Raw genomic sequence first — 27,935 nt, 5'->3', positions numbered from 1 at the left:
CAGACAGGCCGGGTCGGTAACAGTGGAGGCAGAGCGGTACAGAGCAGCAGGCAGAGAATCGTCGGGTCACAAGCCAGGTTCAGTAGCAGGAGATCAGATAATCGGGAACTGGCAGAAGAATGGTCAAAGGTGCCAGGAGTCAGGGCAGGAGAAGGTCAGCAGTAATCAGGATCAGGCTGGGTTCGGCAACAACAAGATACTCTCACAGGAACAGGATAAACAGGAACAAGACCATAGGGCAATGTGAGCATTGCAAGAGCTGGTTTAAATAGCCCGCCCGGCGCCGAGGCGCGCCTGGGTCCTAGTGCCTGCCCGGCGCAGTCATTGGTGACAGGAGCGCCTGGGTCCTAGTGCCCGCCTGCCTGTATGTCTTGTCGGAATCCTACGCATGTGCAGATTCGTGCGCCGCAGCGATCTTCTCGTTCCCTGACAGGGCTAAATCAGTTCCTAAATGTCCAATCCTTTCGTATTGATTTGGATAATTGGTTATTGTATATGCTGCAATAGTATATGTGGATTACTACACTGATCACTTGCAATATTTGTCAATCATCCCTGTATAGGGACCACTTTTATATTTCACTTAAGCATTTTGGGTTGGTCCCATTGGGGACAGGTATCGTCACTTATAAGGCTCCATTATAGGACCAGAATATTGCACTATTTTTCCTCATAGATCCTGTAAGATCTAACACAATGCGTATATAAAGTATATGAATTTATTTTGCATTTTATAAATTATTATCTGCACTCCTCACTTTATATATTAACCACCATTGTGATTGTACATTCTAACAATTATTGTGGATTTATGGCATAGCGCTACACCAACTTTGTATTGTATTTCTGGCGTGGACGCCATCTTGCTACACCCAAAAATGCCCATGCAAGTGAACCCATAGCATGAGATTTTTTTCAGCTTGTTTTAAGCTTTGTAAAAGTGAGTGGGCATTTGGCTATACGTGTTTTAGACAACATTAAACAGTTTTACACTACGGGAGATCTCTTTCTGTTTCTATTCTGACCTTTTTGATGTGAGCTGGCTGAATCATAATATATCATCCCTGCGGGGGATCCTGCTGCTTCTTCCACTAAAGGGGATATCACCGCTGCGGACCTATATTATCCTAGAAGGGGAGACCTGGCCATGGAAGTTCATTCTTGCTTTTTTACAGGCGTTTTGGCCCTGTGGGTCACTTCAAGGAGGTGAGGGGGCAATTCAGCCATTTATGGATTATTTCCTTCTGGTTGTCATGCGAATTTAACAATATCACCTGCACTTTTTGAGTCGTTGGAATATTTGGTGTTTTATACGCATCTTTGAACTTTATTTCCCTGGACATTTTTTTATGTGACGCCTTCATAGTGGTCTTTTTTTGAACATCACTTTTGTTGCGATATCACATATATATGTTTTTTATTTATATATTTAAATATATATTTTTGTTTCTGAATCACTGCACTTATCACTTTTGTGTGATAAATTTAATCCCACATTCAGGGATTTTTGGCTATTTTATAGCCGTCGTGGTCACCATTATTATCAGTGTGACAACCAGGGGCGGACTAACCATTTGGAAACTCGGGCATGGGGTCAGTAGGGGGCCCCATGAGATGCCCCTGGTACCTTTTTCATAGGCTTTTTTGAGTTTGGGCAAGGACACAGGGGCCCCATGATCCCCAATTGCACAGGGGCCCCATGAGTTGTCAGTCCACCCCTGGTGATAACTGATCCCACATTTCAGGGATTCACTTTATATGTTGATTATTATAGTTCATACTTTTTGGAGTCCCATTAGGACTTTTTGACCTTCATTCCTGTTAATTCCTTTCACTGGCGTTGCTTCATCATTACACTATTAATTCACAATATAATATAAAATTGTGTCGCGCTCCACTGACAATCCTAATTATATTATGTGAACAAAATTATATAAAAAAAAATTGATATTCCAATTGAAAATTAATGGTGAGAAAAATATCCATAAACCTTAAGTGTTACCATATGAAATTCTCTGATAACAGAAATAATTATTATTCTCAAATAAAATAATCAAAATCAAAAATATGAAAATTTTATAACATTAAAAAATATCTAAAAATAACAATATACACAAAAGTCCACTTTGTGATCATTTTGCAACAAAGGGCTCCTTCTTTATGCGCTCACCTTAATTTTTTGACCAAACCGTTAAGCGAGGTCAAAAAAGCTTGTGTCCTATATTTGGACTAGTGGGTATTTATGATTTGTGAGTGACTGTTTTTTGTATTCACTGAATTGCACTGGTGGCATACATTAGTCACTTATGTTTTTTGGCGGTACGAGCCATTAGTTCATGTTTGGATGATTCATGCTGTTTTTTATGTGTATTCTATTCTATTTACCCACGTATTGTTTATTGGTATGGCACATCATTTATTTGTTTATTTATATATACCAGATGGTTTTTTGGGATAGGTTAGTGTGGGAGTAGTGTAGAATTGGGCTATTGCTTTATATTTTGCACAATATCCATTTGGTATATGGTTGGGTGTTAGCAGCCCCCTCCCCAGACTTGACATAGTTAAATGAGTTAAATTAATTAATGCAGCGCCTTATCGCAAGAAATAGCCTGGTCAGGAAAGGGGGGTAAATCCTCTGGAGGGCAAGTAGTAATACAAATACTGTATTTACAGTAACCCAACAGTTTAACAGGAAAAAAAAACAGCAGTCATTAGTCCATTTTGAGTAGCGCAGAAGGTCCATATCGATTTATTTGAATTCTTCCCAATGACCACAAGTGTAAGGGCATTCTTACCTCCAATGTCATTGCTTACTACAAAAACATGAGGTACTTCCTTTATAGGAGGGGTTTTTATAGGGGAGGGCCTCCTCTCTGATTGGTCGGCCAGTGTCCATTCACCTATAGGTGGCCTATAACCGACATAGTCATGAATAGCCTGCTCTGTGTCCTGTGATGTACTCCAAGAAATGGATGTTTACAGGTAAGTATGTAGAAAAAAATCCAATTATTTCCACAAAAATTTATACAACACATTTCTTCATCGGAACTCGTCACGGTACAACATCATAATCACCAGGAGCAGGACTTCTGTCAGAAGTAGCAAGCTTCCAGGCTACAAATCCTTCTCCCCGAATGAATATTTCCTTGCTCCCCTTCCAAACACCAAAATGTCTCTACTCCATGATGACATAGTTGGTTAGAAAAACTGGTTCCTTCACCACTCCTCAGGCCAAGCCCATGCCATTTGATTCCTCTCCAAAAGGCCTTATATACTAACCAGTAAACAGCAATGAAGGGTATACATTGCTCCCTTGCAACACCTGGGTAGGACCTTCCATAAAAAGGGACCCTGTTACAAGCCTGTGTAAGCCGTGTACCAGGGTGGGCTCCCCAGGATACAGTGAAGTCACGAACGAGGAAAGCAACCCCAACACCAGCTTTTGCCACAACAGAATTTTACTTAGATGTGGCAAATAAACAAAACCACAAATGCTGGGAACATACAATAAATTTACATACACCCAGCCCAAAGGCTGAGACCCTTGTGCTGCACAGCACGGCGCCTCCTGATGGATGAAGGTAGAAGGTGTAGTAATTTACCTACTGGGGGGCACAACTAAGCTGCCACACCTTACCCGTTATTACCCTAAAAGAGCAGGAATCAGTGTATGGGTGTATGGTATGGGCTAGACTGCGGTGCAGCACAACAGCTTACAATCTTACACAACTCTACAGTATTCCCCCTCCCATAACTCGTCCTGTAGCACGTGCCTGAGTATTCCTTCTGAGCAAAACACCAGTCTGGCTTGAGTTTGTAGGATTTTATCAGCCCTCCAATGTGAAATGTCACTTTAAGTGGTGGAGTCCTTCCAATGATTAATAACAACACTTGCGGCCTGACACAAACAAAGAGCCCTTACTAATTAACTATCGGCCTGGACTCAGTCTCTGGGCGCCAACACTGAAATGAGGTGCGTGCACGATCTTACCGACCCGGGTCTGCTTTTCATCCGCTGGTGACTCTGAACAGAACAAATGTTGCTTAGTTCCTCTGCTCTCATCAGCCTTCTTGGCAGCAATCTTTGGTTAGTGAAGGACGCTTTCACACCTGGATGTCATCGGATTCTCAGCTCACACTGCCCCTGCATTCAGCATCGTCCAAAACATGGCTGCAGTCTCCTCTTCCTGTTCACTAAAAAAACCCAACTCTGTGTGAAAACTCCACCTCTTCATGAATATACAAATATCTATGCAGTCTGAGCCTGTGTTAGAAAAAGTGACATTTTGTGGCTAAACCGCAGAATGTCAGTCAAAACATTAATTTACTCCACACAATAATTTACTGCACACAATCAGTGTTCAAACAATGAGAGCTGTTTCCCCATCTCACACCTGGTTGATCAAACTCATTGATTAGTTGCCACAGTTCCATCCATCTATCTATTCATCCATCCATCTATCTCTCGCTCTCTCTCTCAGCTCAATTCACAAACCTATAACACCAGAGTAGTAGTTTCCTTCATCCCTGGCCATGTGGGATCTCCTGCATGGTAGGGGTTGGGGAAAGACCTGGCAACCTACCCTGTAAAAATAATTGCTAAGACAATTCATGGAAAAAGTCGCTTACGAGTGACGGTCCATGCAATCGCCAAGGGTTGGATATGACTGAATGGATAGATAGATAGAGTAGTTTCCTATTTTCAAAAAAAATGACAACTATTATCAGCTAATATATATATAAATAAAATGCAGCGCTATTAATATATCACGAATGGTGATGATGAGATACAGTCCAGTAAAAGGTGCTCGTTGATTCCCGATGAAAATGATAGAAATGCGCACTAAGCAGAAGCGTATAGGTAATACGCATGTGAATAAATATCCTGAAGATTCCCCTCTCCTTTCTGGTCTGATCACGGGAATAGCTGGAAAGAATGAAGATCAAACGCCCTCGTGTGGTGAAGATGTGGTCTAGCAGGTCAGAGAAATCTTTACCAAGATATAGTTCCCCCTCTCCGGAGCTGACACAGGAATCACTTGGGCCTTTAAATACAAAGATGGCCGCCGGGCCTCCACGTGGCACAGGCGGCGTAGTGTTAACGGCGTCCTGGGCTCCACCTAAAGATTTCTCTGACCTGCTGGACCACATCTTCACCACACGAGGGCGCTTGATCTTCATTCTTTCCAGCTATTCCCGTGATCAGACCAGAAAGGAGAGGGGAATCTTCAGGATATTTATTCACATGCGTATTACCTATACGCTTCTGGTTAGTGCGAATTTCTATCATTTGCACCGGGAATCAACGAGCACCTTTTACTGGACTGTGTCTCATCATTACCATTCGTGATATATTAATAGCGCTGCATTTTATTTACATATATATTTCTTGGGACTTTTATGCGTTTTCCTTGAATGTTCAGCTGCTAATTATTGAGAGCGCTCACTATATTTTTACAATTTTTATTATCAGCTAAGATTGGATGAGTTTCAAACTTTCAGTTACATGGCTAAAATAAAGGTCCTTCTTCTTGTGTAAAGTTTTGTGAAATAAGACTACTGTGTATATAATATTCAGAAGCAATTTTCCATAATTTTTTTAGGCTGGAAAAGAATGGGAAATCCACACCAATTTCAATAAGTTTCAACAACTTTATAAACATAGACAGCCTACGGACAGGCCAACAAACATGAAACCACGAAAAGGTTAATGGAGGGGTTTTTATCTGTCATTAATTTGTGACAGCTGCATGTGATCCTTGTCAGTGGGGACGAGCTCTCGGAGGGCGACGGAGGGAAACTCTGAAGATGATACTATCTTCCATATGGAAGTAACACATCCCATCTTTAAATATCACCAAGCTTACAAGGCTCTCTTTGCTGTTGGCCCTTTGGAAAGAGACGGTCCCAGGAGCTGATAGTCTAAAGATGGGCGGCCATCTTACCTTCTGGTTTCTACTTCCTCTCCTGTGCTGTAAGTCTGCTGTTTACCTAATTCATGTCTGTCTGTCTGTATCTGCAGCTGGTTTGAGGACACCTAGCTTAGCCTAAGGTTCTGCTTTGTGGTTTAGTAAGCCGTTGCCTTGTAGATTAAAGGATCAGTCCTCCTAAAACTGACACTTGAGCTGCGAGCAACAACTGGGGTCATAAACTGCCTAACAATATGCTATGACTATGAGCTCTTTGGGCTTTCGGCCCCAGGTCCATACACATAATGTGGCTGTATGACTTTTTCTCTGCTTTGGTTGTATTTTAGTGTTTATGTAGAGTGCGAGAAGAAACTCTACAAGGTGGGTGGGAACAGCCAAATCAGGAGCACAGCCAGGAATTACAGCAAAAGACAGGGGAAGATACTGGTCTCTTCTTCCCATGGACTCCATCTGTAACTGAAGTGAGGGGCGGACTGACAACTCATGGGGCCCCCGGGCAATAAGAGATCATGGGGCCCCTGTGTCCTTGCCCAAACTCAAAAAAGCCTATGAAAAAGTTACCAGGGGCATCTCATGGGGCCCCCTACTGACCCTGGACCCTCGGGCAGTGCCCGAGTTTCCAAATGGTCAGTCCGCCCCTGACTGAAGTATAATTTTTTATGGAGTGACCTCTTCAAAACCAAGGCCAACCTTTTAAAGAAAAAAAATGGTGGCTGCCTGCTGACCTTGCCATCATTCTCATTCTCTGGCTTTGATATTTTGAGTTACAGGCCCTGAAGTAGGCAGATAAGAACTGAATTTTCTTAGAATTTCCTGATCTGCATAATAAGTCCTTCTCAGTGACTCCAAGTACTGAAACCAGTGGGGTTAGCATTGTATGCCTGGCAATTAGGAAATATGGATACCAGAAGATCGCACCTTGTTAAACATCACATTCCAAAACCAAGGCATTAATATCGAGTCAATCCATCTGTTGCAGCTATCATTGCCCTCCTCGCTCTTCTGGGAAGACTTTTAACAAGATTTTGGAGAGTATTTGTTGGAATTTTCTGTGCATTAGTGAGGAGCCCATAGGACACCAACTTGGTGTCTGTGATATGGGATAATGAGGACTATATGGGGTCAATCCTGGTGATTCAGTGTCTTAACTGAAAAGAAGGGCCAAAGCTCTTTTGGCCAATTTCTCCTGTGGGTCACAAGAGTGCACTCTTGTGACCCATTTTCCAGCAACAGCGAGTTCTAGACTGAGGTCACAGAACTGATCCAGGCTCTGGAAGGATCCAGGCCATATTGTCGGGGTCTGCCCAGATGCATTCTGCTGAGATCCTGAGCTAGCCCTTCCCACCCCTTTCACAGGAGGGGCAAGGCAGAGAGCCAGTGATTGACAGTCATTGGCTCTTTGCAGAACTGAGCGATCTGCGGTGCTTGATCACTCTCTGCCTTAGAAGTGGTGGGGGCAGATGAAACATCCACCTAGGTGAGTATAACTGTTTGTTTAGAATCCTGAACTGCTCTATTAATCCTTTAGGGTCTAATGCAGGATAGTCATGGCTTTACTTTCTCTGCTTAATAACATAGTAATATCTATTTTTCTGTTCTATCCTCCATTTCCAAAAGCAAGAGAAGTCCTCAAGTATTTGTCCTCCATTTTTACCATCCTGTGGGATTTTTCAACTCTGGCACAGATACTTGACCTCTGTTAGTCAGCGATACCCCATTCGAGAGATAATGGGGGTTATTTACTTAAACTGCATGGTGCAAAATCTGGTGCAGTTCTTCGCAGGAACCAATCAGTTTCCAGGTTTGATTGTCAAAGCTTAATTGAACAAGCTGAAGGTAGACACTGATTGGCTACCATGCACAGCTGCACCAGATTCTGAGTGGACTAGTTTTAGTAAAGCTCCCCCGTAACGTACCTGTAGCTACAAAGAGGCCAGATAGGCTCAAGTATGATGAGTAAATTGTTCTGTTTTATTTCAGCATGCTTGTAGGCAGGTGCAGTCTCTTTTCTCCACTGCAAGATGGAGCCCATTTCATGAGTGGCTAGTGAAGGGACAGAGCACCTGTCTGTCAGGGAATGTGAATAGCGGTAGGGAAGGTCTGGAGGTGAGCAGGGAAAGGCTAGGGACACGCCATCCTGCATTGGAATCTTCCCCTCTGGGGTCAGACTGGCCAGGCCACATTCAACTCTCCGAGACAGACGCTGTCTGCATCAGAACCTTCTCCACTCTACAAGTTGCACAGAACTGTGGGTGTTTCCCAGCTTGGTGTCTTCTCCCTGGGCTGTTTGTATATTTGGGCCATTTTTTCAATACAGGTCTGTTATTTGCAATCAGTGTTTACTGCACCATGCTGCACCTACCCACACGCTCTCAGATTAAGTATACAGATTGCCATGTATCATGTATTGCAGGTTGTGTCAAGATATAAAATTGACCAATCAGAGAATAATATAATTACAGCAAACATTGAGTTAATTGTCTTGTGATCATGGTTCATCGAAAAGTTTATCATAAGAGGATGTTTATTTCTTGTGGCTTAACGTGCCATTCAAAAATAGTGCCCAGATACCTGTTTCCAGGGATTTCTTTGCCACAGGTTCTGCAAACATAAACTGTAAGTTTCGGTAAGTCATCAGAATTATTTTTCGCAATATGCCAAGTGTACATGTGAAGGAAAAAAACAAGCACAGATTACAATTAAGCCATTTTGTCCCTAAACAGCCATCTTGTTTGCCACCTCAGCTTCCCCCTCTTGAGAATTTATTGATCACCCTAACTACCTATTCCATGTCATTTCATATGTCAGGCCCCCTCAAGAGCACACCTCTTACATTTAGGACACTGGCCTACAACAGGGCAACCACTGATTTGGGGTGTCTGTATCTTGGAGGGGTTCTGAAGTGGAAATTGCATCTTCATACTGGAGAGGGTTGGGTGACAAATATCTCATTACAGCATGTTCATTGTCTTTACCTTAGGCTGGGTAGATTTGTCAGCATCAGCTTGATCAGTAGTTATCTAAGAAGAAAAACACCATAACCATTAGGATAAATCACCCTAAATCTTTGGAACCATTGAATCACAGAACCAATCCAAGACCCAACCTCTCCCAACATCTTGAAGGGATACCAACCATACCTGACAATGGAGTGGGCTTGGATTTGTAATTCTTCCACCTTGGTACCATGTTGATTAATAGTCTCAGAAGTCTGGGATTTCTCTGGAAGTGTTATAGATCCAAGTACAACATTCATCATTTTGTGTTCGCTCACAAAGGCTATTTAGGGCAGCAGTTAAATCTTCTATGGCCATTCGTTGTTCAAGAGTAGCTCACCTAACGTGTCTTTACTCTTCTGCTAACTGGTGGATGTCTGTCTGCGTGAGGTTTAGTATTTCATCAATGACAGCTTAGCGATTGTTCAACTTACTCATAAGTTCAGTTCCTCATCCTGTCTGTCCTTGCAGAAGGTAAAGTTTTAATACTTTACTAAGGAAAGACTCCGAACATACAAAGTCCATAAAATAATAAAGAAGTTCTTGTCTCTACATCCCTAATCCTACCTCAGGCTATGTGCTGCCCCAGCATACCTACAAAGTTAGAGTCCATGTGCTAAAAGGTTCATCAGTGGCCTTGCCCACTGGACTTTGTATGTTCAGAGTCTTTCTTAAGTAAAGCATTGAAACCTTGCCTTCTGCCTGGTCTGAAGTCATTTGATGGAGTGCAGCGCAAGTAACAGGAACATTTCTATAACTGTTGGGTCACTAGCATATTGGGGTATGAGGAGACAGCACTTATGAGTTATTCTGGCGCAGAGTACAAGTGGTTACCATGGGTAATGGACATCTACAGTCTGTTCATGCAGCCTGTTGGTAGCGTGCAGGGGCGGACTGACCATTTGGAAACTCGGCACTGCCCGAGGGCCCGGGGTCAGTAGGGGGCCCCATGAGATGCCCCTGGTACCTTTTTCATAGGCTTTTTTGAGCTTGGGCAAGGACACAGGGGCCCCATAATCCCCTATTGCCCGGGGGCCCGATGAGTTGTCAATCTGCCACTGGTAGCGTGTACCTGTTGTAGATAGAATGGCCTATAGCAGAGAGAGAGACGTTGTCGACACTCCTCCCACAGTAGCGGGAGTGGACTTGCACAGCAGAGGTCCCCATCCTGTACAGATGTATGGAAGCTCAAAAGTTTGGTCAAGTGCACATGCGGAGCCTGCATTAGGTGCTGGTGAGGCCCACTCTGCTACTGGGCATGGTAGCAGAAAATGCTGGACAGGTGGTTGTGGACAGGGTTCAGCATGTCCCTCCTAATTGCAAATTACAGTGGAAGGATCAACATTTACACAGGGACCCAAGAGTTAACTGGAGAACAGTTGTGGTGCAAGTGTACATAGTGTGTGTTCATCTCTAAGAGTAGAGGCCCACCTCATGGTTGAGCATTTATCAATGGCGTCCTCAGCCTTGTCCCAGGGCATCGATGAAAATGGCACAAGAGTAATGGTATCCCACATATGTAGTAGAATTGATCCTGTTATAGGAGCCTAACGTAGCCCAGAAGAACCCTCTTATGTAACTCGGCACCCAATGAGTTAATTGAAGAAACATAGAGGGGAGCAACGCCAACCCTGCCCTGCCACCAACATGCTCATCCTGATGAACATAGCCCCCTAGAGGTCCTGCTCTACCCTAACTACCACCTATGATACAGCGGCAGGACCCCAAGAGAATTTTTCACTGCTGCTGACAAAACATGGTCTTGATTTCAAACTTGGACTAAGGCCTGCAAAGGCTGAAATGCATCAACTGTTCTGTTTCTGGATTTTCAATCCCAACATATTTTGCAATAAAGAACATTGGATTTTAACCTTTCGAGTTGCCGGTTCTTTTGACTGTTGTATACCTATGGCTTGCAGAGGCTTTGAGTGGGGCGCCGATAAGGTATCAAACCTCATTTTAAACAGGATTACAGGGTGGTAGAGCTGTTAGTCTTTGTTACTACTATGATGGGGACTCTGATGGGGATCTATAAGTAAAAGGGAACTCTTATGTGAACTCTGATATGGGGGGGGGGGGAGCTGATAGGGACTCTGATGTAAGGAAAGATTATGATGGGGGCTATAATGTAAGGAGGGACTCTGGTGGGGATCTTGATGTAAGGGAAACTCTAAAGTAAGGGGTACTCTGATGTAAGGGAAACTCTAATGTAAGAGGGACTCTGATGGGGACCCAGTGTAAGGCAAACTCTGATGTAGGAGGGAACTCTAATGGGGATCCTGATGTAAGGTGAACTCTGATGGAGATCTGGATGTAAGGGCGGCTTGAGTGGGATCCTGATGTAAGGGGACTGTGATTGGTTTCCTGATGTAAGGCGAACTCTGATGTAGGGGGAACCTGATGTATGGTGGGACTCTGATGGAGATCTGGATGTAAGGGGGGCTGTGACAGACTCAACTGGGGCAGGGATTTTTGGAGTCAACTAGAGGCTAGCCTTCTACCCGCTGATTATAGCCCATGGAGGAGACTGGGGATTTTGTCTGCTTCTCCTGGTCAGAGCATGGAAAAGAGCTCAGTTCAGCCTCTGATCCCATGGAGAGAGCAGATCATTCTCTAATGATGGACAACAGTGTGAGGAACACTGGGAGCGAGGCTTGGATTCATTCTCTACACAAAGACAATAAAGCTTCCCTTCTGGAGTGGATGGAAAGGTGTAATGTTAATGCAGGTTAATGGTCAGAGGAAATATGGTGGCCCTCCTGCAGACTGGATTGGAGAAGCTCCTCCACTTGGGACAGAAATATTTATCAAAAATCTCCCTCAAGAACTACATGAAGATAAATTAATTCTACTTTTCAGTCTGTTGGAATATTGTATGAGTTTTGTCTCATGATGGACAGATTGTACAAGTGAAGCAAACACTTGAAAGATAGCATGTGTAATGGCCTTGGTGTATTCAGGGCTGTGGGCTTGTTGTCGGGCTGTCTGGGGTGGGCTCCCTGGCTTATCTGGGTGCCTGGCTGTTATTTAGATCACTGTTAGTTGTTGGCTGCAATGTTTACCGTTTGCACTGTTTAGGATAATGTGATCAAGCTCTTACCTAATCATGTTTATCCCAATGTGTAATATTTGTTTTATTGTTCATGTGGGGGCTGCCCCTATTTCTGAAGTGTATAAAAACCTGTATTTCTGTTCAAAAAAGGAATCTGAGTTCCGGTTTTGCACCTAAGGTAGTGTTGTCTAGTTCTTGGGTGCAATGCCCAGCTATATTACCTTGGTCCTGTGTCCCAATAGCGAGGAAGCAGTTCTTTGATGGAAGCACTCAAGCAGGGTGCCAGGCAGTCCATCACAGGGGCTGATGTAAGGGGGGGGGAATCTGAAGGTGTCCCGGATGTAAAAGGGACTCTGATGTAGTGGGGACTCTGCTGTAGGGAGAACTCTAATGTAAGGGGGGCTCTGATGTAGGAGATAACTTTAATAGGGACCCTAATGTAAGAGGAATTCTGATGTACGGTGGGACTCTGGTGGAGATCTGGATGTAAGGGGGGCTGCAAGGGGGATCCTGATGTAAGGGGGACTCTAAAGTGGACCCTAATGTAAGGGGGGACTCTAAAGTGGACCCAGATGTAAGGGGGGACTCTGATGGGGAGCCTAATGCAGGGGGGACCTCTGATGAGGACCCTGATGTAGGGGGGCTCTGATGGGGACCCTGACGTAAGGGGGGCTCTGATAAGGATCTGAAAGTGAAGAGGCTGTGATGGTGATCATGATGTAAGGGGGGAATATGACTGGATCCTAATGTACAGGGGGACTCTAAAGGGGACCCTGATGTAAGGGGGGGGGGCTCTGATGGGGACCATGATGTAAGGGGGCTCTGATGAGGATCTGGATGTAAAGAGGCTGTGATGGTGATCATGATGTAAGAGGGGAATGTGATGGGATCCTAATGTAAGGGAAACACCAAAGGGGGCCCTGATGTAAGGTGGGACTTTGATAAAGATCCTGATGTAAGGTGGGGCTCTGATCTGGATGTAAAGGGGGCTGTGATGGGGATCCTGATGTAAGGGGTCCCAGATAGGGACTTTGATTAATGGAAGGATTCTGATGGGGACCCTGATGTAAGCAGGACTTTGATGTAGGGGGAGCTCTGGTGGGGACCCTGAAGTAAGGAGGGCCCCCAATGTCAGAGAAACTCTAATGTAAAGGGGGACTCTAAAGGGGACCCTGATCTAAGGGGGGATTCTGATAAAGACCCCGATGTAAGGTGGGGCTCTGATGAGGATCTGGATGTAAGAGGGGCTGTGAAGGGGATCCTGATGTAATGGGGGCTGTGATGGGGATCCTGACCTGATGTAAAGGGTCCCAGATAGAGACTTTGATGAATGGAAGGATTCTGCTGGGGACCCTGATGTAAGCTGGACTTTGATGTAGGGGGAGCTCTGGTGGGGACCCTAAAGTAAGGAGGGCCCCTGATATAAGAGAAACTCTAATGTAAGGGGGCCTCTAGCGGGGACCTGGATGTAAGAGGGATTCTGATGGGAACCCCAGCGTAAAGGGAACTGAAGGGAACTCTGATGTGAGAGGTGCAGACTGAATTTATCTTTCTTTCCACTTTTATGGATGGCTCAAGTTTATCCAGAATTTCTTTGATTTGTTCTCCTGAAGTTCTTTCTCTGGTGTTCTGTATAATATGATGCAGATTACTAAAAAATGTTCCAAGTAAAACTTATTGATTCATTTACATTTAAGTTGTTCATTTTAAAACTGATTTTTTTTTTTGGCCGGTGAATATTTGTAAAATCTATGATGTGGCCCTTGTACTGGAAAATTCGGAGACCCCAGTTGTACGCAATGAAAAGAATCAAACGAGAAACCTCACTGCAAATATCAGAACCAAACATTGCGTGAGGAAAACTGCAGAATGCCAAAACCCACAAATAAAACTCTATTTTCTCTATTCACGCATTTTATTAAAGCACATTAAAATGTTACTAAACCCACAACAGTACAATCAGCCTGTATAGGCATGCTTGTTATACTCACTGTGGAACCTAAGGATACAAATAACGACTGCATACTAAGAGGGGTATTTTATAAATAATCAGCATAGCTGTTCGTCCATTATTATTATTATTATTATTATACAGGATTTATATAGCGCCAACAGTTTGCTCTGTGCTGTACATTACAATGGGAGACAACACATGAGACAGTACAGTAACAATACAATGAGATACACGAGGGGTTCGAGGGCCCTGCTCCTTGGAGCTTACAATCTAGGAGGGAGGGGATAGTGGTACAGGAGGAAATAGCTGTGGGGGATGGAGTGGTGGGGAGAGCGGAGGAGATCAGCAATTAGGTGAGGGCGGGGTAGGCTTTTCTGAAGAGATGGGTTTTCAGGGTGCACCTAAAGGTGAGGAGGGAAGGTGACAGTCTGACGGATTGGGGTAGTGAGTTCCAGAGGATGGGGGAGGCCCTGGAGAAGTCCTGGAGATGGGCACGGGAGGAGGAGACCAGGGAACTGGAGAGTAGGAGGTCTTGTGAGGAGCGGAGAGTGCGTTTTGGGTGCTAGATGGATATCAGGTCGGTGATGTAGTTTGGGGCAGTGTTATGGACAGCTTTGTACGTCAATGTTAAAATTTAGAATTTTATGCGTTGGGCAATCGGAAGCCAGTGGAGGGATTGGCAGAGGGGGGAGGCGGAGCGGTTGGTAAGGTGGATGAGTCTGGCCGCAGAATTCAGGATAGACTGAAGCGGGGATAGCCTGTGTTGGGGTAGGCCGGTGAGGAGGGAGTTGCAGTAGTCAAGTCGTGATATGATATGGGAGTGAATGAGTTCACCCAAACAGCATGAAAATTTCTTCTGTATGAATGAGACAAAATCAAATGTTCTCCGGCTATATTTTCTGCAGATCGAATGTGTGAATGGGGAAAACGTTGTATTATGGCCACTAGATAGCGCTGCCCATGATTACAAATAAGTATGTCCTCAGCTCCATCTGCTGGCCATAATGTGGTATTTTCTCCATTCACGCATTCAATCTGCAGAGTTTTTAAAGCCTTAGAACATTTGATTTTGCCTCATTCATATGGAACAAATTTATATGAATATCCAAATAGCTATGCAATCTGTTTATGAATACACCCTTATGTATTAAACAGATAGATAGAGTAGAGCAGATTGCTGCCTTTATATTTTATTTCTACCAATGCTGTTATATTTTCACTTTATTTGAACTAAGCTGGGAACAGCTATGGCCTGTAGGTACTGGATGAGGTCTACTTTGCTGGATCAGGTTCTACGTGAAAGTATATGTGGGGGCAAAAAAAAAAACATATGCATTATATCTCTGCAATACATTCACATTTTACCACATTCTGTCTATTTAAAGTGCTGCATTTACAAAAAAACCTGTCAATGTGCCAGAAATATAATGAGCTCCTAATATCCTGTTTGGTCTGACAACCCAACCAGCCATGTCAGCCCTGCTTGCTGGACTATGTAGCACCTATCCTCCACTTTCAGTCCCTCTACACATTCGTACAGGCAACCTTGACTTCTAATAGCCTTTCCACACTGTGTGTGGACAAAGGGCTGTTGGGAGATGTAGTTCTGGGGATGGGTCTTCAGTAATAGAAAAATAACTCACAGGAGCTGCTGCTGCAAGAGTTTTACAAGCCTGGTTCCCAACCACCACTGCTGGGCCACCACCTCCCTACTCTTGGGACTTCAGCCAGCTGCTGATCCCCTAACCTCCCGCAGTGCCTTTTACTCCTATAGTGCCAACAAACTCTCAAAGGTCAGCCCCTATACCCTCTAAGAGCCTTCAGTTCCCACAGTGCCTGCCAACCTCCTACAGACCCCCACAGTTCCCCAAATGCTCTCCAGCTTGCTGCAGAGCTTCTAGCCTTCCATAGTTACCCAACAGTGTCCCAGAGGGCCCTCTAGCCCCTCACAATGCTCCCCAGTCTTCCACATTTCCCCTGTAAAACCAGCTCCAGAGAAACCATCCCACATAGTTGCGCCCCAGATCTCTCCAGAAACCTCCTCCCCAACAGGACCACCAAGTCAAAAGCCCCTGACCCCCTCCAGAATCTTTGTCCTGCCCACAGTGACATCCAGCCCCATCCGGAGCCTTCAGTTCCCACGGTGCCTGCCAACCTCCTACAGACCCCCACAGTTCCCCAAATGCTCTCCAGCTTGCTGCAGAGCTTCCAGCCTTCCATAGTTACCCAACAGTGTTCCAGAGGGCCCTCTAGCCCCCCTCAATGCTCCCCAGTCTTCCAAATTTCCCCTGTAAAACCAGCTCCAGAGAAACCATCCCACATAGTTGCTCCCCAGCTCTCTCCAGAAACCTCCTCCCCACAGGACCACCAAGTCAAAAGCCCCTGACCCCTCCAGAACCTTTGTCCTGCCCACAGTGACACCCAGCCCCATCCGGAGCTTTCCAACCTTTCAAAGTACATTTTGCCTTTACATATTTCTATTGTGTGAGTATAAACTAATGTAGGGGCATGGAAGGTTTGGGAAGAATTTACTGGGCCCTGGTCTCTAGAAGATTGAGAAGCACTGATCTATAAGGAGAAAGGGAGGTTTGAGGATACGTTTGAGTCATGCCTGGACATACACTTTAAGAATGAGGGTTGAATGTTTTATGACGCAGGGTGGTTTAAGCACTTCTTGGTGGAAGATGGTCCTATGCTTTGGTGGTGAGAAGTCAAGTATAGACTCGAAGGAATTTATTTAGTGTTAGGGGTGGTAAGTTTTAGGGTTAGAGTTAAGGTTAGCATTATACCTATGAGTGACAGTAAGACACTCATTAACAAAAATGTTACTGGACTGCACAGCAATGCACCTTGAAGCTCATTGCAATGCACAGTAATGCACTGCCAAGGGTTCTGGAGCACTACCTCGAAAAAAAGAGTCCATGTCTGTTTTCCGGTCTATTGGCACCCCATTCAAATTAATGGTTTGCCTTAACGCAACACATGTTCATTTGCCACATGAGTTGACGCTACCCAACAGATCAGATAGGTGTGAGTCCACATGTGAATCACATATGTGTGAGGATCAGCCTGTATGAAATCTGGCAGTCGCCCCACAACAGATTACATGACCAAGGACCTGGGCCTTGACATGTGTAGACAGCAATCCCTGATCAGCATCTTCCCCAGGAAAGATGAGAATTCCAACCCTTCAGGTATTTTCTGTCTATCCATCCCATCAAGACTTTTAACATTTTAGCACAGGTCCATTTTAGCTAAAAAAAAGAAAAGTTGTAACTGATAAAGGAAAATACAAGCGAATATGCATTCACGTTTGCCTGGAGTTTGGCATTCTGGGTATACCCCACCCAACAACCGCTACCAATCTGTGACAGTCAAAGAAGGACACGTCATCTCCCATGAACTCCCAATGGGTCTCTTTTAAATTGCCGCTACGTTTTACAGCATTTTGACTTAGTTTAACCACCTTTTTTGCCTTCCTCTGCACAGGGGGTGGAGCTTTGTACTTTATGCCTGCTGATTGGCTGTTCCTTTGTCTATTAGATTCACTGGCCAGTGAGGAGCTTAAGCTGTTAAACGACTTATTTTCAAACTACGACAAAAACGCTCGTCCTGTCAAATCCATCCATGACATCATCGAAGTCCGACTGAAACTCACACTGACCAACCTCATCTCCCTGGTAAGTCCCCTGAGAAAGAAAAAAATGTATATATATATAAGTTATGACCGTAGATGTACAGGCTTGCCCAGGGGCGGACTGACCATTCGAGCACTAGGGCACTGCCTGAGGGCCGGGGTCAGTAGTGGGCCCCATGAGATGCCCCTGGTACCTTTCATTGGCTTTTTCATAGGCTTTCTTGGGTATGGGTGAGGACACAGGGGCCCCATGATCCCCTATTGCCTGGGGGCCCCATGAGTTGTCAGTCCGCCCCTGGGCTTGCATATACCAGATATAATTCTTTCGTTATATATCTTAACTTACTGAGTCTTTGTAGGTAAAGGGGTGGAATGTCACCCATAGTCATGTTGTCTACAGAGTGTGCATAACAGTCTCAAGGAAAGCCTGTATAGAAGCCATGAGAACAGCTACAGGAGAGTTTGATATTGTAATGGTTACTTTGGAGCTGGGAGACAGCGTGTGCATGAATTCTTGCAGTTAACCTCAGGTGGCCTCTCAGCTCTCAGAGCCATCCCTAGGAAAACTAAGTAACGCTACAAAAAGCTGGCCATACCCTAGTAGGTTTTTGAATGAACGTTCCTATGAACATTCTAACTACATTCGATGACTTGACGAATGTTGTTTGAAACGGCTTCGAATTTTCTCGTCACTGGGGTGGAAAAAATAGTGATTGACCCCACTATCAGTTAGAAAATCAAATAAAAGTTTTAACCTCTTCACGCCGGCCGCACACAAATGTGCGGCCTCCTGGCGTCTGAGCGGCTGCACATTTGCGTTCAATTATTTAAAAAAAATGTGCCGAGAGCGCACGCTCCCAGCACACATGTCCGGTACTCACGGAAAGGTCCCGGTCTTCTCTTTCGATTGGGAACTTTTCCGACCGCCGCGACGATGCATCACAGTGGTCACATGATCCCTAAACCCCTCCCGGCCTCTGAAACTCTTAAAGGGCCGGGAGGCACCAGCGTGAAGGGGTTAAAAACAAAAAAGGTTTGAATGAAAGTTCTGAATTGCAAGTGTAAAGCCCAGATTTAGAGTGTAAGCTTCTTGAGGGCAGGGACTGAAGAAATGCTGTAAAGTAATAATGATTTCAAAATATATATATATTTATATATTAATATAACTGGATACTAACATTTATAGGTAAAGTTGATCCAGGGAATATCTGATTGCCTCTCGGGGGATTAGGAAGGAATTTTTTTCCCCTGCTGGAGCAAATTGGATCGTGCTTTGCTGTTTGTTTTTGCCTTCCTCTGGATCACCTGTGGGTGTAGGATTATTACTTATTTTTTTTTTTTTTTTTAATGGTTGAACTGGATGGACTTTTTTCAGCCAGACTAACTATGTAACCATATATATATATTTTGTAACATCAGTGCTAAACAGTTTTTCCTATTTTATTTTCGTTGACAGAATGAGAAGGAGGAGACTATGACAACTAATGTATGGCTCCAACTGGTAAGAGGCGTTAAGAGGACAATTCTGGAATAAATGCACATTACATTTTATTATCACTCATTATTCCCCTCAAACATTATTAATGTTAAACAACAATATTATTATAGCTCATTTTACAGTATATATCAATTGGTCTTACTCTAATGGGAAATCTGTGTATAATATATATATATTTATTTATTTCAAGTACTTATATAGCGCCATCAATTGACGCAGCGCTTTACATATATATTGTACATTCACATCAGTCCCTAACCCTCAAGGGGCGTACAATCTAAGGTCCCTAACTCACATTCTAGGGACAATTTAGACAGGAGCCAATTCACCTACCAGCATGTCTTTGGAGTGTGGGAGGAAACCAGAGTACCTGGAGGAAACCCACGCAGGCACAGGGAGAACATGCAAACTCCAGGCAGGTGGTGTCGTGGTTGGGATTCGAACCAACAACCCTAGTACTGCCAGGCGGAAGTGCTAACCATTTGGCCACTGTATATATATATATATATATGTATATGTATGTATGTATGTATATATGTATATATATATATATATATATATATATATATTTTTTTTTTTTTTTTTTTTTTTTCTATGCATACCCAGTTTCTTCTACAGGACTTCTCTCCTCTGTCAGTCTGTCTTGACTGGTTGTAATGTGTACAGTCTCCAGGATAGATAGACATTCACCCCCCGGTTCACATCTGTGCAGGTGGTGCCGCTGCGGATCCACATGAAAATCCACCCGCAGAGAGAATTGCGGACCCGCAGGCGGATGCCATTAGTTCTAATGGCACGCCGCCCACACTGGGAAACGCAACCGTACTGGGAACCTCGGCTGCATTTTCCAAAGAAGTGCAGGGACTTCTTCCCTGCGTGTCACGGGCACAGGAGTCCATTCAAATGAATGGGCTCTCGAGCCCGTGCAAAACGCATCCCGCATGGCCGCATAGGTGTGAACCGGGGGTTGAATACATACAGTAAAGGATATGAATGAGGTTAGGTAGGGCAGTATGTTCAATATAAAGCTGAGCACCGGGACATGACCTCAACCTAGCAAGAGGAAAGTTCAACTTCAGAAAGTATTATTTTACCAACAGAGTAGTTGATGCTTTATATAGACTTCTCTTAGAGCAGTGGTTCTCAACCTGGGGGTCGCGACCCCTTTGGGGGTCAAACGACCCTTTCACAGGGGTCACCTAAGACCATCGGAAAACACATATTTCCGATGTGTACAGAGCAGCTACTGTGTAGAAAGCAGCTGCTGTGTTGAAAGCAGCTGCTGTGTTGAAAGCAGCTGCTGTGTTGAAAGCAGCCGTATTGAAGGTAAAACGACGCATGACTTATAATTACTGGGTAAAGAATTTTATGGTTGGGGGGTCACCATAACATGAGGAACTGTATTAAAGGGTCGCAGCATTAGGAAGGTTGAGAACCACTGTCTTAGAGGTAGGGAGTCGGTCAACAGTAAGTGAATAAAAACATGCTTGGAACAAACATAGATCCATACTTTACAAAAAGGTAAAGACAAACATGTCATTTCATATGCATTACACACCAATAGCTATTTGAGGACAAATCTCCAATTTGTGTATAGAAAACCGACATGAAAACACTGAACAGTAAGTGTGTATAAATTTGCAAGTCACGTCAGAATTTATTCCATTCAATCCTTACCACAATAACATAAAACGTGTAACCACTCATTGCTTCCGTCAGTCCTTTCAGCAGGTTCTGGCTCTTGGCCCTTCAGTATATCAGACCTGATTGCTGTGCAGTTTTTCAAATATTTTGCTTTCTCCTAGGAATGGGATGACTACCGACTCACCTGGAATACGTCAGACTACGGCGGGATAGAAATCTTACGGGTTTCATCTGACATGGTTTGGTTGCCGGACATCGTTTTGGAAAACAAGTGAGTAAAAATAAAAAGGTCTTCCAAAGCAACTTGGCTCTCTAGTCTAGATGTTCAGCAAAAGGTCCTTCAACACAGGCAAAAAAGCAAAAAGCGCACTATTGTTGCTAGGCTGTGCTACGGGTATATACAACAAATAACATACACATATGTGGTGATCGCCAGGAGCAGGAGAATTTATTTTAGTTTGTTCTTTGGTGTTAGGCTATGGTAGAAGCAAGAAATGTACAGCTAAATTAAAAAAAATTGTTTTTTTTTTTTACTATTTTGGGCAAATTTTCCTTTGGTAATAAAAAAAATCAGGCGCTATCCATTACCATTTACCACCAAATGAAAGCTCAATGTGTCCTGAAAAAAACCGCGGTATAATCCACCCGGGTGTACAAAGTAGTTGTGATGATATGTAAGGATTTACTGGCACATGTCAAAGTTGTAAAATTGTGCTTAGGCGTTAAAGTGGTTGTAAAGTCTCAAGGTTTTTTTTACCTTCATGCATTCTATGCATGAAGGTTAAAAATCTTCTCTGTGTAGCATCCCTTAATAGTCCCCTCTTGATCCAGCGATATACACTGGAGTCTCGGCTATCCTGGGATCCCCTCTTCTCATTGGCTGAGATGGAAGCGGGAGCCAATGGCTCCCACTGCTGTCAATCACAGCCAGTGAGCCAATCAGAAGAGAGAGGGGGCGTGGCCGAGTGTGCATGGACACACAGAGCAGCGGGTGCCCCCAGAGCAAGCAGCTTGCTGTGGGGGCACCTGCCAGAAAGGAGGAGCCAGCGGGGGACCCGAGAAGAAGAGGATCCGGGCTGCTCTGTGCAAAACCACTGCACACTGCAGGTAAGTATAACATGCTTGTAATTTTTTTTTCTTTTAATAAAATAAGTCTTCGGAAACACTTTAAGATCTGTTTCACCCTTAGGAAGAGGAAGGGGTTAAGCTGTTTAGGACCTCATACAAATCTAAAAGATTTAAAAAGAAAATGGATTCTTTGAAAAGTGGCCATCCTGCTCTGTAACTTCCCTTCATATTGTCTTTCAGCGTCGATGGCCAGTTTGAAGTGGCGTATTATGCCAACGTCCTGGTATATAGCACTGGCTACATGTCTTGGCTCCCGCCGGCCATCTTCCGGAGTGCCTGCGCTGTGGAGGTCACCTACTTCCCTTTTGATTGGCAGAACTGCACACTGGTGTTCAGGTGAGCAATCAATGTACTTTATATAGACCACTGAGCCAGTGACATCTCTGGATTGGAGGAGATTACACTCCCATGTACCCACCTATTATTAACCACTTGACCTCTTGAAGATTTTCCCCCCTCCTGACCAGGCCATTTGTTGCTTTTTGCCACTGCGTTACTTTAACCCCTCCCTGCCCAGTGCCATTAGTACAGTGTCCGTGCTTTTTATTAACACTGATCACTTTATTGGTGTCACTGGGGTGTCAGAATGCCTGCCACAGTCCCGCTGATCGCCACCATTACCAGTAAAAAAGAAAAAAAAAATTCCAGTATCTATACCGCCATTTTTAGATGCTAGAACTTTCACGTAAACCAATTAATTTACATGTATTGGGATTTTCTTTTAGCAAAGACATGGAGCAAAATACATTTTGGCCAAAATTTATGATGAAATTTGATTTTTTTAAATTTTCTACTGGACATGTTTAACCATTAGCCGCCCGGCCAATGGCCGTTTGGCGGCTACAGATGTGTCTCTCCACTCCGGGTAAACGCCATTTGGCGTGCTCCCGCACATGTGCCGTTTGTGCTAATGCAGAGCGGCGCAGCAGTGCGATCTGTCACCGGCCGTGCACCTCGGACATGGCCGATGACAGATCCGAGTACCGGCTCCCGTTGCTGGTACCATGTGACCAGCTGTGACCAATCACAGCAGGTCACATGACAGTTGTATAAAATGGATGGCTTCATTCATGATGCCATCCATTGTATACTAGTGCCTAGCTGTGAATGGTCACAGCTAATCACATGCACATATCATGTGATTAGCTGTGACCAAATCACAGCTAAGCACAAAAAAAAAAAGCAAAAAAAAAAAGCTGAATGAATCGATTTCATTCAGGTAAATGCTTGCTTATAGCAAAGTAATTCTTTGCTATAAGCAAATTGTGTAAAAAAAAAAAAAAATACTGATCACTTCCCCAAAGTAGTACAATGTTACTATGGTAACATTGTACTACTTTGGTCATAGTAAAATATGAAAAAAAAATCTTAAAAAAAATAAAAAAAAAGTAATAAAAAATTAAATATAATAAAAAAAAAAAAAAAAAAATATATATATATATTTTTTTTTTCATACTGTCACCAGTCAGTGTCCCTGTTCACTGCCATGCCAGTTATATGATGATGCTGTACTGCACTGGTGACAGTATGTAACAAAAAAAAATAGTGAAAATAATTTTTTTAATTTTTTAATTTTCCGAAAAATTATGACAAAAAAATACAACTTCAAAAAACTTGCCATGCCTCTTATGAAGTACGTCGGACTGTCTACTCTGCAAAAAGGGGTCATTTGTGGGATATCTGTACTATTCTGACATTTGGGGGATATCTGTACTGTTCTGACATTCTTGGACCTCAAGAAATTAGATTGGCCGTCAGTACTTCAGGATTGATCAATAATCAGATCTATACCATAGTTTGTGAACATCTCGGCCTAAATTTATGAAGAACAATTATTTATTTGTAAACTTTTATAACAGAAACAAAGAAAAATGTGTTTTTTTTTCAAAATTTTTGGTCTTTTTTTGTTAATTTAGCAAAAAATAAAAACCCCAGCGGTGATTAAATACCACCAAAAGAAAGCTCTAGTTGTGTGAAGAAAATGATAAAATTTTAGTTTGGGTACAGTGTTGTATGACTGCGCAATTGTCATTCAAAGTGTGAGAGCGCTGAAACCTGAAAAATGGCCTGGGCAGGAAGGTGTAAAATTGCACGGTATTGAAACGGTTAACTCCTTGGGGCCAGCACCTCCTGGCCCTTTAAGGGTTTCAGAAGCTGGGAGCTGGGTGGGGTTTTAGGGTCATGTGACCACCGTGATTCGCTGTTATGGCAGTTATATGATCGGGAAAGGTCCCGATCGCGAGAGGAGATCGGGACCTTTCCGTAAGTACCAGACATGTGTGCTGGGAACGTGCAGGGCGCGTGCTCTTAGCACATATGTTTTTCTTAATGGCACACAAATGTGCGGCCGTTTGGCGTCAAGGCCCAAGAGGTTAAAAGCAAAAAGTCAAAAATATTGTTTTTTTTTCTCAAAATTGTCAGTTTTTCTTGTTTATAGCGCAAAAACACGCACAGGCTACCAAATACCACCGAAGAAAGCTCTTTTTTGTAAACAAAAAGACGTAAATTTCATTTGGGTGCAGTGTTGCATGACCGCGCAATTGTTAGTTAAGGTAACGCAGCGCCGTATCGCAAAAAATGGCCTGGTCAGGAAGGAGGATAAATCCTCTGGGGGGCAAGTGTTTAAATGTCAATTGCAGTCATGCAATGCTTTACAAAAACAAAATTTATATCATTTTTAACCTACAAATAGAGCTTTCTTTTGATGGTATTTGACCACCACTGTTTTTATTTTTTTGCACTATAAACACAAAAAGACCAAAAATGTTGACAAAAAAAACACAATATTTTTTATTTTCTGTTATGAAACATATCCAATAAAAAAAATTGAAAAGTCTAATTTCTTCATAAATTTAGGCCAATATGTATTCTGCTACATATTTTTGGTACAAAAAAAAAATCCCAATAAGTGTAGATTGATTGGTTTATGCGAACGTTATAGCATCTACAAACTATGGTATATATAATGGAATTTGTATTTTTTTCTACTAGTAATGGCGGTGATCAGCGACTTCTAGCGGGACTGCGATATTGCAGCGGACAATCTGACACTGACACTTTGTGGGAACCAGTGACATTAATACAGTGATGTGTGCTTTAAATATGCACTGACATTGTACTAATGACACTGGCTGGGAAGGGGTTAAACATCTAGGGCGATCAAAGGATTACAAGTGTTACAATGTTTTTGTGTGTGCTGCTTTCACTAAAGGATGTGCTGGATTTTATTCCCTGATTTGCAGGGAAACAAAATCCAGCACATTCCCACTGATAGGATGGACCTCTGCCTTGTTTACATAGGCAGAGCTCTGTTCGGTCTCTCCTCTCGCAGATTATCGGGTTCCAGAGGTCATCCATTGGCCGGCACCCACTGATCGGCTTGTGCTGTGTCTAATCACGGCAGAGCCAGGTCGCCAGTGGCGCCCGCGCACACCCCCTACCTGGAAATGCCGGATCACGTGCTAGGTAAGTGATCCGGCGCAGGAGTGAAACTCTTACACCGTATAACTAGGTTATGAGGTCAGCAAGTGGTTAATATACATTTACACCAATCAGTCACAATATTATGACCACCCACCTAATATTGAGTAGGTCCCCCTTTTGCTGCCAAAACAGCCCTGACCCATTGAGGCTCAGGTGCCACTAGAACTCTGAAGGTATGCTGTGGTATCTGGCACCAAGCCATCAGTAGCATCATGTTACCACTGCTGGCATGTCTTATTCCAACAGTGTATCCTGGTGTCATTTCTTCCCCAGGTAAGTGACGCACACATACCTGGCCCTCCGCATGATGTAAACGGAAACGTGATTCATCAGACCAGGCCACCCACTTCCATTACTCCGTTGTCTAGTTCTGATGCTCATGTACTCATTGTAGGCTCTTTGGCTGTGGACACGGGTCATCATGGGCACCCTGACTGGTCTGAGGCTACACAGCCCCATACACAAACTGCGATGCTCTGCGTGTTCTGACCCCTTTCTATCGGAACCAGTATTCACTTTTTCAGTAATCTGAGCTCCTGTAGCGCTTCTATTGGATCAGACTACTTGGCGCAGCCTTCGCTCCCTATGAGCGTCAGTGAGCCTTGGCCGCCCATGACCCTGTTGCCGGTTCACCATTTTTTCTTTCCTTGGACCACTTTTGGTGGGTTCTGACCACTGCAGTCTGGGAACATCCCACTAGATCTGCAGTTTTGAAGTTGCTCTGACCCAGTCGCCTAGTCATTACAATTTGGCCCTTCCTTGGGCTTGCCCATTGTTTCTGCTTTCAACACATCAGCTTCAGTGATAACATGTTCACTTACTTGTCTAATCTATCCCACCCACTTCCAGGAGCCATTGTATTGAAATAATCAGTGTTATTCACATTACCTGTCAGTGGTCATGACGTTATGGCTGATCGGTGTATATACTGTAGCTCTGACATATTCTGCAGTGATATACAGAGAACACTGATCCAGTCGCAATAGTGTTTGCACCAGAGGAGCTTACACTCTATCGCCCCCGGTGGTTTTCTTTTCTCTAATGTTTTTGAAACATAATTTTGGCAGCATGCTCGCAGAGGAATCGCCTGGGTGGGTTGGTATTTTCCAGTCCTGGTTTAGGCCTTTTCTGCGGAGCTGGGAAAATGGCGGGCCAGTGAAAAGCCTGAGGGTCCAACATGGTAAGCTCCCGGCTTATGTTCCCTGTGCCTGAAAATGCTTTGGCAATGGCGAGTGATGGCGGAGGAAATTAAGTCTCTTCCTAGGAAGGCCCTGGAGAGGAGGGTTGTTGAATCTGCCTTTAGCGAGCCATTGGTCTTGAGGGATTGCCCAGGCCCAGTTATGAGGGAGGGTGTGCGTTTGATGAATCTGGAGAGAATCCCTTTAAAGTTCCAGGATTTGGTCTGGCTCTTGTTCCATGGCAGACTCTATGTGAAGGGCAACCTGAAGCATTGCTCTGTGGAGAACCGTGTTTGTCCAAGAGTGGAGTGCAGTAGGGTGGAGGAGACGATGGACCATTGCTTGCTTCAGTGCCCCTTCAATATAGAAGTCTACAAGCGGGTGGGTGGGGCTCTGGGGATCCCTTTCCTTTACCACTTGAGTTATGCGGAATGGTCTTACGGAGCCTTTCAGACTCACCGGGACTTTGATTTTGAGACACGTTTTCTAGTTAGCTTAGTAGTCCGTTACTCCACGTGGAATGCACGGTGTCAGGTTTCCATTCGCAAAAAAGTCCTTCCTGTCGAGGTGGTGGTGAACAACATTCTGGGTGAGGTTGGGAAGATTCGGGGTCTTGAGAAGGACGGGTGGCAGCCGGGACAAACGCGTGGAGGAATGTCAGGTCCCCGTAGCTACTTTCTGTCAGTCTCTGGGAGCGTGGCTTCTCTTTCTGTCCTTTCACGTCCCCTAGATTTTTGTAAAATCTGATTTTTGAAAAAAGGTTGCATGCATGGGATCAATGTTACATCATTTCTTAGCCTGAGGGGGGGTTTAGGTGAAGGTCAGGTTTGTTGAGATACATTATAAAGATGATAATAATAGTAAAATATGATTGGCTCTGTTTATATTTTTCCCGGCAAAAAAAAATCTGTTCCTGCTTTCTATGCTGAAGTTTTGTTTAATTATATATATTTATGTTATTTATTCTGTATATATGTAAATATGTTTATTATGTTGTTTGTTTGTAAGATTTTTAATACACAAAAATTTACACTCTATCGCCCCACAGCAGTCACACGCTATTCACGTTATTACTATACATACTGTATAGCTCTGACATATACTGCAGTGCTGTACAGAGAACACTGAGCCAGCCAAAGAATTTTAGGTGACAACAGATAACAGAATGTATTCATTTGTGGAAACATCATTGTGTATTTCTTCACATACCTCCTGGGCGCCTCCTTCCTGTAGATCAAAAACATACAACGCTAAAGAAATCAGTCTTCTTTTGGCTTTTGGCGAGAGCGGGGAGCTGTTGGAGCGGGTGGACATTGACCCTGAGGCTTTCACAGGTAATACCATACTATTTTGCTTTCCATCTTCCACCATTGGTTGTCCATCTATTAACCTCTCCTAGTTTTTTTTTTTTGTTTCTTGTCTACCACTTCAT

General features: G+C 43.8%; 1 protein-coding gene across 3 annotated transcripts in view; it reads left to right on the top strand.

Moving 5' to 3' along the window:
* Positions 1-5,741: 5,741 nt before the first annotated feature.
* The window catches only part of LOC149452812 (acetylcholine receptor subunit epsilon-like), a 51,852-nt gene continuing 29,658 nt past the window's right edge, over positions 5,742-27,935 (top strand). Inside the window, exons 1-6 of one of the 3 annotated variants that reach the window (XM_089688966.1) lie at positions 5,748-5,977; positions 17,479-17,615; positions 19,029-19,073; positions 20,876-20,985; positions 22,023-22,178; positions 27,737-27,837. In XM_089688966.1, the coding sequence (XP_089545092.1) occupies positions 5,932-5,977; positions 17,479-17,615; positions 19,029-19,073; positions 20,876-20,985; positions 22,023-22,178; positions 27,737-27,837 (595 nt within the window). In that variant the 5' untranslated portion in view covers positions 5,748-5,931. Of the gene's footprint in view, positions 5,978-17,478; positions 17,616-19,028; positions 19,074-20,875; positions 20,986-22,022; positions 22,179-27,736; positions 27,838-27,935 lie in introns of all 3 variants that reach the window. The other 2 variants (XM_089688968.1, XM_089688967.1) reach the window with 2 other exon arrangements.

This window comes from Staurois parvus, unplaced genomic scaffold, assembly GCF_062004578.1.
Source record: "Staurois parvus isolate SC_StPar_1 unplaced genomic scaffold, SC_StPar_1.0 ptg000463l, whole genome shotgun sequence".
Taxonomy (NCBI): domain Eukaryota; kingdom Metazoa; phylum Chordata; class Amphibia; order Anura; family Ranidae; genus Staurois; species Staurois parvus.
Note: the sequence above shows the minus strand (reverse complement) of the source record. Positions and strands in the feature narration are given on the sequence as shown.